The 11,278-nt window shown below is 38.7% G+C and overlaps 2 protein-coding genes across 3 annotated transcripts; one reads left to right on the plus strand and one right to left on the minus strand.

The window, feature by feature from the left end:
• The first annotated feature begins 374 nt into the window (after nt 1-374).
• Nucleotides 375-4,874, plus strand: LOC104787331 (protein PAT1 homolog 1). 2 transcript variants are annotated; one of them, XR_015594910.1, is made up of 6 exons: nt 473-926; nt 1,387-1,541; nt 1,644-1,700; nt 1,930-2,005; nt 2,198-4,349; nt 4,705-4,874. XR_015594910.1 is itself a non-coding variant. In XM_087507841.1 (5 exons), the coding sequence occupies exons 1-5, from the start codon at nt 872-874 to the stop codon at nt 4,201-4,203; spliced, it is 2,349 nt and encodes a 782-aa protein (XP_087363967.1). In that variant the 5' UTR covers nt 375-871; the 3' UTR covers nt 4,204-4,471. The 2 variants fall into 2 exon arrangements, 1 of the variants encoding a protein (XP_087363967.1); XM_087507841.1 differs by lacking the exon at nt 4,705-4,874 and having other exon boundaries at nt 375-926; nt 2,198-4,471.
• Nucleotides 4,875-5,218: 344 nt separating this feature from the next.
• On the minus strand, nt 5,219-6,153 carry LOC104787322 (protein JAZ13-like). The gene is made up of 3 exons (XM_010512888.3): nt 5,979-6,153; nt 5,793-5,883; nt 5,219-5,688 (listed from the first exon to the last, which is right to left on the minus strand). Exons 1-3 carry the CDS (start codon nt 6,050-6,052, stop codon nt 5,482-5,484), a joined length of 372 nt encoding a protein of 123 aa, XP_010511190.1. The 5' UTR covers nt 6,053-6,153; the 3' UTR covers nt 5,219-5,481.
• Between the last annotated feature and the right edge of the window lie 5,125 nt (nt 6,154-11,278).

Genomic DNA, 11,278 nt, shown 5'->3' on the forward strand with positions numbered 1-11,278 from the left:
GGGATGAAATACAAACACATGGACCAAGTAACACATGTCGTTGAGTTTTGATAATATATACAAATCTTTGCATTTTTAAAATATTATTAAGATTTTGGTTGAGTTTGGAACAAGTAAAGTAATGGGTCTTAAACCTCAAGAATAATAGAATCAGTGGGATCGGACAGAAAGAGCTTCACTTTTTTTTTTCCTTGACTAAATACAAGAATCATTTAGGCAGTGGTTGTGTAGTAAAACTATTTTTCGTTTTCTTAAAAAAGAGAAATTTAAAATCTTTAGATATTTTGGGCAAGAAATTTAATAAAAAATTATCTTTTAATTAAAAATATGTTGGATTATGTAAACTATTTAAGACTATATTAATTTATGAAGGAGTAAACAAAATTGGAATAAAAAGTGTAAAAATAAAAAAAAAGGTGTTGGTTTTTTATGGGTTTGGGGAAAAAGGTCAGGTCATGTGTCGATGTTACACACGGCGAAGGGAGAAAACAGAACAAGAAAAAAATCAAAAAATAAAGGCCATTGCTTTCTTCTTCCTTCCCTTCTCTTCTCTTCATCTTTCTCTCTCTCTCTCTCTCTCTCTCTCTCTTTTATCGCGGAGAGAAGAGATTTTAGATTTTGTTTTCTCTTTATTATCCCTTCTTCTTCTTCTTCTTCTTCTTCTTCCAAATTGAAAACCCTAGAAGCAAATCTCCTCTGCTAAGTTTTTTACTTACCGCTCTCAAATTTCTCAATTTTGTTGTGTTTTTTTTTCTTCATTCTCTCCTTCACAAACCCTAAGGGGGTAAAGGGTTCTCTTATGTTCTCTTGCTTCTTCATAAAGCTTTGCTTTTTTTCGGAACCCTTTTCGTTTTGATTGATTGTTTTGATCATGGAGAGATCCGATTCCAGGGATTTGTACAACTTTGTTCGTGCTTCGTCCTTAGGTCAGTTCTGTCTCTTCTCGAAAGAATGTTTCTTTCTTCCTCTTTATGGTTTTTTGGCCGCTTAGCTTAGTTTTGGATCCGGTTTTGTGTGTTGGTTGGTTCGTTTAAGCATATAAAGGAAGGAGATTTATGCTTTAGATATATGTGATTGTGTTCTGTATTGATTTAGGTCACTGAGCTATAATGGGATCTGATGTTGTTTCTTGTACTGAGGATTTATGGGTTTTGCTTAGTTTTCTTTGTTGTGTTCCACCACAATGCACAAATGATAAGCCAGTTTTTGAATACGAAAAAAACTTATCTTTAGAGATTTTTTAATCATGTGAATGTGATGTTTATATATTGTTGTTATCTCTTTGATTGAAAGTTTATGTTTTTATGGTTATGAGGGCAGGACTTAACTCTTGTGTTTGTAATATTGGATTCTGAAGCAGCTGTTGTTTTTGTTGTGTGTCTGCAGATAAGAGCAGTACACTCTTTGATGCCTCACAATATGAGTTTTTTGGTCAAAATCTAGACGAAATGGAAATTGGGGGTCTTGACGATGATGGAGTGATCGCTCCTGTTCTTGGACATACTGATGATGATGAGTATCACTTGTTTGATAGAGGAGAGGTAACATGACTTTCTCTGTCAAAAGCTTACATCTTGATAAATACATTGTATTAAATTTTGGTTACTGATGTTTTACTGATTGATACATTTTGTTGATTCCAGGGTGGAGGTTTAGGATCACTATCTGAGATCGATGATCTTGCGACAACTTTTGCAAAGGTTAGCATAACTATTGTTTACAAACAGTATAATGAAAATCTTAACTACTATGTCATGGTCGCATGTGATAATCATCTTTTTCTCCTGGCAAGCTAACAAAAGTAACTACTTCCTCCAAATAAGAGCCAAGAGCATAATTGTTTTATCATGCAATGCATATACTTTTTTCCCCAGTTTTTTTTTAACTCTATGTGTGTGGTTTTTAATCTACCTATTTTCTTTTGTGTAGATAAACAGAAATGTTACCGGACCCAAACACCCTGGAGTTATCGGTGATAGAGGATCAGGATCCTTTTCAAGAGAGAGTGAGTTGAATTCCTAACTTGGTTACTACTGTATAACTTTAGTGTTATTTTTAGCTTGTATAACTTGGTTCCTGGTATTGTGGTCATTTTTAAGTTGCAAATTCAGTACTTTTTCATCTGAAATATCGAATTACCTGTTTCGAGTTATTATTTCTACGATTAGCTTTTTCTGACTGAACTCCTATCTTATAGGTTCCTCTGCTACCGATTGGACACATGATGTAGAGCTCACAAGCTGGTTGGACGAACAAGATCAAGAAGCTAAGAGATGGTCCTCACAGCCACAATCATTTGGTCATTCAAAACCTTTGTACAGGACATCCTCCTATCCTCAGCAGCAACCACAGCTGCAGCACTACAATAGCGAACCGATAATCTTACCAGAATCAAATTTCACCTCATTTCCCCCGCCTGGTAGCAGATCTCCGCAGGCTTCACCCGGAAACCTCCTTCGCGCTCCTTCTCTTCCTGGTGGTTCTCAGTTGACCTATTCTGCACCTTCACCATTGTCAAATTCTAGTTTTCACCCCTCCGTATTGTCGCAAGGTCCCCAGTATGGTGGTAATTTGGCTAGATATGCCTCGTGCGGTCCTACGCTTGGTAACATGGTGCAACCTCATTGGGTCACTGATCCTGGTCTTATGCACGGAGATCATTCTGGTTTGTTACATAGTTTGGTGCAACAACAGCATCAACAGTTGCCTCCTCGAAATGCTCTTATGTCGCAACATTTGCTCGCCCTCCAGCAGAGACAATCATATGCTCAGCTTGCCGCTCTACAATCCCAACTGTATAGTTCCTATCCTTCGCCATCACGTAAAGTCCCTTTTGGAGTTGGTGAAGTTAGGGAACACAAACATAAGTCATCTCATAGAAGTCGAAAGAACAAAGGCCTCTCTCAACAGGCATCAGATGCAGCTAGTCAGAAAAGTGAAAGTGGGCTGCAGTTTAGATCAAAACACATGACATCAGAAGAAATAGAGACTATCCTCAAAATGCAGCATTCCAATTCACACAGCAATGATCCTTATGTCAATGATTTTTACCACCAAGCTAAGCTTGCCAAGAAGTCTGCCGGATCTATTAAAGCAGTCTCTCACTTCTATCCCGCTCAGTTGAAGGACCACCAGCCTAAGTCTCGTAATAGTTCTGAACAGCATCCACAAGTTCATGTAGATGCTCTTGGAAAAATTACGCTTCCTTCTGTCCGCAGGCCTCGTGCCTTGCTCGAAGTTGACTCTTCTCCTGGCGATGGAAGCGGGGATCATAAGGGCTCAGTAAAACATTTGGAACAGGAACCTCTTGTTGCAGCTAGGGTTACGATTGAAGATGCTCTTGGAGTTCTTATTGACATAGTTGATATTGACAGGACTCTACAAAACACAAGACCCCAGGATGGCGGTGCCCAAATCAAGAAGAAGCGGCAGATCCTGCTAGAAGGTTTAGCGACGGCACTTCAACTTGCTGATCCGTTCAGCAAAACTGGTCAGAAATCCGGGATGAGCGCTAAGGATGATGTTGTCCTTCTACGTATAGCGACTCTCCCCAAGGGCCGGAAAATGCTTACGAAGTATTTGCAACTTCTAGTTCCAGGTACTGAGATTGCTCGAGTTGTTTGTATGGCTGTATTCCGCCACTTGAGATTTCTGTTCGGCGGCCTGCCTTCAGATACTCTAGCAGCAGAGACGATAGCTAATCTTGCCAAAGCAGTCACGGTTTGTGTTCAAGCAATGGACCTCCGAGCACTGAGTGCTTGCCTTGCAGCTGTAGTTTGCTCTTCAGAGCAGCCACCTCTGCGTCCTATTGGAAGTTCTGCTGGGGATGGTGCTTCAGTTGTCTTGATATCTCTTCTTGAGAGAGCTGCTGAAGTAGTGGTGGTTCCTCGAGTCATGCATGGGAATCCTAATGATGGTCTCTGGAGAGCCTCATTTGATGAATTCTTCAACCTTCTTACCAAATACTGCAGAAGCAAGTATGAGACGATCCGAGGTCAGAACCAAGGTAGTGCAGCGGATGTTTTGGAGCTGGCGATAAAGAGGGAAATGCCCGCTGAGCTTTTACGTGCGAGTCTGCGTCACACCAATGACGTCCAAAGGAACTATTTATTAAACTTTGGTCGTAAACCGTCGGCAATTAGTGAGTCGGCGTCTCATGCAAGGGGTGGTGGTCAGATCAACTCTGAATCTGTGAGGGGTTAATAAAGAAAAGAGAAACAATGGGCTTGGAAGATTACAGTTCTTGGTTTTCTAAGCTGTGGATCAAACAATCAAGGGGTGTGATGTGGACTCGGGAAACAAACTTGTAAGTAACCTGATGGTGTAGGAATCTTTTCACAAGGGTTCAGGTATTAAGTACTTTTTAGATTCTGCTCTTCGTTTTTTTTTTTTTTTTTTTACTTTGAACTCTTTTATTTTCCGTATGTTTTTTTAATGGTGGACAAATGCAAATTCTGCTTGGTTGTGTATTTATGATGATGGGAAAGAATGTGAAACATGGAGTAGGTTATCGGAAGAAGAGAGATCTTCCGAGGGGAGCCATATTTTGGTGCTCTAGTCGTTAGGGAACAAAATAGGGAAGTTAGTGTAGTTTGGGAAGGGATATATTAGTGTTTGTGTACAAAATGATGAACCCTTTATCCGGAGAATAGTGAGATTGGAGGCTAGAGAACACAATAGGTGCTAATCCTCTTCGACTAACAGGTTTAGGTCTGGAAAGCAGCTGGGAAAGGGATTTTACAAAAGTTTGTTATCTGATATGTTTATTTCCTCTTAACACTTGTGTCGTGTAATAGTAATAGGAACACACAAACCCCTCATTTTGAATACTCTTTGGATCCACCTCTCGTTGGTTATTTCAAGATTTCATCCTCTAGGCTTATCTACTTTTTTTGTGATGAGCCTGACGGTACAATACCAATATCCAACTGGTCTTGTTACAATTTTTGTTTTGACCAGTGATTATTTGGAATCATGTTGGAATTGATTTTCTCATTTTTGAGTAAACCCGTAGATAAATTAGATAATACTACAAAAGAAAATTTCTGTAATGGTGTGAAATGACTAAGAGCAAAGATGAGCGACGGGTAAACTAATTAATAAATCTTGTGCAGTCTAGTCTTTGGTGGATCCAGCGAGTTCAATGCTTGCGTTTTCTTATTTTGTTGTAAAGGAAACAAAAGTAGAAGAGTTACATAGAGAGCTAACTTGGAAAAAATGGACAAACCTCATGAATTCATTGCAAGACAAGTGTGAAACTTCATACATGAATGGGGAAGGAAAAAACTAATACAAACGATCCAAATGATCCTAGTTTTAATACCAGCTTCAGTGCTCGTACCAGTGCAACGTCTTGATTTTAAAAACCACAAAAAAAAAACTCGAAATTCATATCGTCGAGTATCGAGAAAAATGACAAGAGAGTGAAGCAAGAACTAGCTAGATTTTTCTTAACCCATTTTGTTTTTTGTTGGTTTATACTTAGAAATGATGAGGAGAGGAGGAGGATGAGGAGGTGGAGCCTCTAGGTGTAAGTGTAATAGTTTTGCTTCTCTTCTTCCTCTTCTCCAAGAACCTCTTCACGGATCTCTTCACCGAACAACCTAACGGCGATTCCATTCTCACCGGTGCTAACTTCACTGTTGTTACTTCACGATCCTTCCTTGCCATCTCTATTATTGCCCTTATCTTCACGTATTACAAATTTCACTCCTCAGTATACTATAATCAAATCGATAAGCTAATATAAAACGGAAAAGAAAAAAAAACACTCAAGCATGCAAAAATTGTACCTGGATCTCTACAAGATCGTACTCACTTAATCCTTCATTATAAAATGCATTGTTGTCCTTAGGTTTCATGGCTGATGAATGATCACTAACCCTACATATTAAAAAAAAAAATGTTAATCAAAACGAATCAAGAGGTTTAAATCAAATATGGAAAAGTGGAGTAATTTTTGCATAAATAACACTCACGTAGAATCTTGGCGACAAAATTGAAGCGTAGGGGTCATTGGAGATAGGCAGAGATCTAAGCTGCAACCATTCATGATTCTCTCTTCTTAAAAAGATTATTACTCTGTAGACAAAAAAAAAAGGAAAAAGATTATTACTCTCTTAGGTCGATCTTCGTATCAAAGTAATCAACATTGACATACTTTGCATTTAAAGTACATATAAGAAAGTGGAAAAGTGCCATAACTGTTTCTCTTTTTTTTTTTTGGTTGGAAAAAAAATAAATATCTGCAAATTTGGTCACGTGCTTCATGTTTTCAATACAAAGAAAATTTGTTTTAAAGAAAATGGTTGTTTTTTTTAGAATACGACATATATCAGTTGTGTAAGATTCTTGAGTAATGTGTATCTAATTTGTATTTGTTTGTGTGTAGTGTACATTTACAATATTTCTATTGTATAGAGTATTTATCATTTCAATTATAAATGATATGCATATATAATAAGCTAATAAGTTATATTCATGCATGCATATACAAATTTATAATGTACACATGTTTTGTTTTTTAATGTATTAATTAGTGTTGTGTTTATGAAGTTTGACGATATCTAGATATGTCATATATAGTTTGAAATAATCAATTGGAGTATAAGACTTGAATTTTAGAGTTATGCATACTGTGTTAAGATAGAAATTAGGATTCTGACTTTGAGGGTTTGTGAAAAGATATTGACCACATGTAGTGTCTATGCCATGTGGGTTTTGGAGCCGATTGGTTTAATATACTTTCCAAAAATAGAAAGTCGATCCATAAATGTGAATGGTAACTGGTAAGTGGATTTCTTATCTTATTTTTGAGACATTACGGAATACACAGTTTTTAGTTGAAAGCATGATTAAAGTTAGTAGATAAAAGTTGATAATATTAGTGGATGAATTAAGACACGTGAAGCATGTTTTTACAAACTGTTCTCTCCTTTTTGTTTATTTTTCTTAAGCCTGAAAAAGAAATAATAGATAAAGACATGGACATGATTATGAACTTGGAAGTAGACATATGGGTAATTAATATGACTTCGATCGAAATAGGTTATGAAAAGATGTGATAAGGGTTTTGATGTTTAGTCTGCTTTTAGTATTCACGACACGGACCATTTGGCCCACGACATCATGGCATGGACTTACGACGAATCGTATAAATTGTTTTTGTGGGTGGTCACTGGTCTGAATCAATTAAAGTGATTACACCAATCTTATTTTGTTGTCGGGAAGCCTTGTGTAAAACGTGATTGTTTTGTTTAACAAAGCATCATTTTGGGAGTTAGTTTCTGGTGGGAAGTTTGAGATTTGGGCTTATGGGGTCCCATTCCCAATTGCTGCCTAACATCAAAAAGGCGTTTATACGACGGCCCAATCACGTTGCATATTGTTTTTGCCAACCAGTCACCCTTTTCGACAAAAGTATAAAAACGCCTTTTGATATTAGGCATATCAAGATTAATGTTAGCATGAGCAACATATATATAAGGTAATTAAGGTCTGTGTGATGGTGTTATTAAAGATTTGCTTTAACGTAACAAAGGGAACAAAACACACAAGTTGATACATTAGCAAAGTAGGCAAGAATGTTTGTATTCACACTCTACTTTAATCTTTTGGAATCATTTGTACTAACAACTCTTGTACTTGTTTCTGTTAGCAATATAAAAAAGACAACAAAAAGAAAACAAAGACCACGAGCCACTTTTTCACTAAGTGTGCTTTGATCAAGGGGCGAGTTTTAAGATTTCCGAACAATTGTATGTTTTCTAGTTCGGTTTCTACCTTTTAATGGGAAAAAGTATAAGTTTCGGTCCAAAACTATTCAACTAACCTATATTAAAATTGTATTTTATCATCAAATGATTTCTCATTTAAAAAGTTTTAAATATAAGAAATGAGATCAGGTCTGGAGTAAGCTCACCAACGGATTGCTTGGCACCCATTCGACTGCGGATTGGGATGAACTCGGGATACTCATTTCAGACTCCACCCTTAGTAAGATTCCACTGCTGCTTCTGAGATACTCATTCCAGGTAGCGGTGTACTCCCTATGGCACGAGCGTAATAGCCGTAGACATGGCGAGGACCCACTCTCTACACATCGACTTGGTCAACGGATAGACAAACCATTCGGAACAAACTCCTTCTCTTATTGAACTTCGGCCACCGAAACTATGAAGATATTTTAATGCTCTGGTTTTCTACCAGAACATAATGTTAACCTCAATGTCTTAAAGTTTGTTTAGATTCAAAAACTTTACATTCACTATAAAGAGAAGGTTTTTTGATGAATAAAATTTTATATTCATTCAAAAAAAAAATGAGATCTAAAACCATGAGGTTAGTCATGATCGTGCCTAATTCAAAGGGACAAGTTTGGTTATATTGGAGAATATGCTATAACAGTCTCCGTATTTGTAGTAACGACTTGTAGATATTCCTAGATTTCTGATTATTGTTTACTAGGTCCTATATATGTAACCCTAAAACTATCAATGAAGGCACAAAAACCTTATCACGCATCTGAATCTCTTTATGGTATCAGAGCCTGAAATCTACAAACTCTAAATCTTATTTTTATGACAACGAAATGTCAACGAACCCGAACCCAACAACGACTGCTGGTTCGCCGGCAACAACGACGACGACTGTTGAGGTGAGAAGAACTATCTCACCTTACGACCTGACTTCGGCGGACAACCCTGGTGCGGTGATATCGCATCCGCTTCTCAAGGGGAGGAACTAGGATGAGTGGGCTTACGGCGTGAAGACAACGTTAACGTCACGCAAAAAGTTTGGCTTTCTCGATGGTACCATTGAAAAACCGCAAGAAGGATCAGCTGACTGGGAGGACTGGTGGACGATCTAAGCTCTGCTGGTCTCTTGGATCCGGATGACTATCGATCCGGTGTTGAGATCTACAATCTCACACAGAGAGGTGGCCAAAAAATTGTGGGACTACCTGAAGAAACGTTTCGCTGTGATGAACAAATCTCGCATTCAGCAAATAAAGGCTGAATTGGCTTGTTGCAAACAGAGGGGACTTGCCATATAAGCATACTATGGTAAGCTTACCCAGATATGGGATAGTCTTGCTACCTATCGCCCAATAAAAAGATGTCATTGTGGCTTGTGTACATGTGATCTTGCAACTACTCAAGAGACTGATCGAGAGGAAGACAAGGTGCACCAGTTCTTATGTGATGACCAGTTTAGAGCAGTCCGATCGAGTCTTGTGGCAAGGGTACTAGTGCAACCTTTAGAGGAGGTGTACAACATCGTAAAACAAGAAGAAGATTTGTGTGTAAGTGGTGAAGAGCGAGCTGAGGTGGTTTCTTTTGCTGTGAATACCAAACCACGTTTCAAACTAGAGGATAAAGAGGGGATGCTTTGCAAACTCTGCAATCATCATGGTCATACTGTAGACCGATGTTATGCGGTCATTGGATATCCTGAATGGTGGGGAGACAGACTAAAGAGTCGTTCATTTCAAGGTAGAGGTCGTGGAGGCTCTTCTAACGGTGGTGGACGTGGTATGGGTCATCAAGTTGCTTATGCGAATCATGTTAATGTCCCCAATCTTGAACCTGCTGGAAAGGAACAGGCCAATCAAGTTATCACGGATAAAGACCGTGATGGAGTCAGTGGTCTCACAGACCAGCAGTGGGGCGCCATAAAGAACATTCTCAACGCTAAGAAAGAGACCGCAAGTGAAAAATCCTCTGGTAAGTCTTCTTCTTGATCTTGGATTGTGGATACTGGAGCATCGCATCATTTGACAGGGAGGTATGATATCTTGTCAAATATACGAGAGATGTCACCGGTTCTGATCATTATGGCCGATGGAAGAGAACGAGTTTCTCTTAAGGAGGGTTCAGTACAACTTGGTTCTGGTTTAGTATTACAATCAGTGTATTATGTTGATGAGTTGCATGCATATTTGATATCTATGGGACAGATCATGGATGAGAATAGATGTGTAGTGCAGATGTCTGATACATTTCTGGTTGTTCAGGACCGATCTTCGAGGATGGTGATTGGAGCTGGTAAGCGGGTTGGAAGCGCATTCCACTTTCGCAGAATGGAGTTAGCTGCTGCGGTCACAACACAAGACACTGAAAATTTGGAGTTGTGGCATAAGAGAATGGGACATCCATCTGCAAAAGTTCTAGGAGTGCTTCCTTGTATTTCAAATTCTGTTTCAGTAATCAATTTGAATAAGGATTGTGATGTGTGTTTCTGTGCAAAAAAAACTAGAGAGAGTTTTCCTCTCAGTATGAATAAAACTTCTACCATTTTTGAGTTGATTCACATTGTTTTATGGGGTCCTTATAGAGTTCCATCACACTCAGGAGCTAGATACTTTCTCACAATTGTAGATGACTACTCAAAGGGCGTTTGGTTGTATTTGCTACCAAATAAAGCGGAAACAAGAGAGCATCTGAAAAAATTATTTGCTCTAACAGAGAGGCAATTCAACAAACAAGTGAAGACAGTAAAAAGTGACAATGGGACAGAGTTCATATCTCTAACTAGCTTTTTCCAACAAAATGGAATAGTTCATGAAACATCTTGTGTAGGAACACCACAACAGAATGGTAGAGTTGAGAGAAAACACAGACACATTTTAAATGTGGCAAGTGCGCTGAGATTTCAAGCAAATCTTACTATACAGTTTTGGGGTGAACGTGTGTTCACTGCTGGGTACCTAATCAATCGGACACCAAGCTCAATTTTAGGAAACGTTACTCCGTTTGAACGACTTTTCAATCGTGCACCATCGTTTGATCATCTTAGAGTCTTTGGTTGTCTCTATTATGCTCATGTACAAAATCGAGGCGGAGATAAATTTGTATCCCGCAGCAGACGATGTATCTTCGTTGGCTACCCACAAGGTAATAAGGGTTGGAGAGTTTATGATCTTGAAAACATGGAGTTCTTTGTATCGAGGGATGTTGTGTTCAGCGAATCAAAGTTTCCGTACTCACTAGAAACGACGTTGCCTTTGCTTGATGATGATGAAGAAGGCCATGTTTTATGGGCTCCAATTTCAGAAGGGATTATTTCTGAAGATCATGTTTTGTTAAACCCACAAGTAATTCCTATCCCGCAGCCTACAATGGAAACTAATGTTGAGCCCAATCCCACGGCCCAAACAATTGGTACTGATCCAAGGCCCAATCCACTACTCCAACAAGTCGACCAAGCTCGACCTACAACTTCTTCTACACTGCCCACCACGACACACTCCACGACTGAGCTTGCTGAACCGCGATTA

Source organism: Camelina sativa, chromosome 1 (genome assembly GCF_030686135.1).
Source record: "Camelina sativa cultivar CO46 ecotype springtype chromosome 1, ASM3068613v1".
NCBI classification, from domain to species: Eukaryota; Viridiplantae; Streptophyta; class Magnoliopsida; order Brassicales; family Brassicaceae; genus Camelina; species Camelina sativa.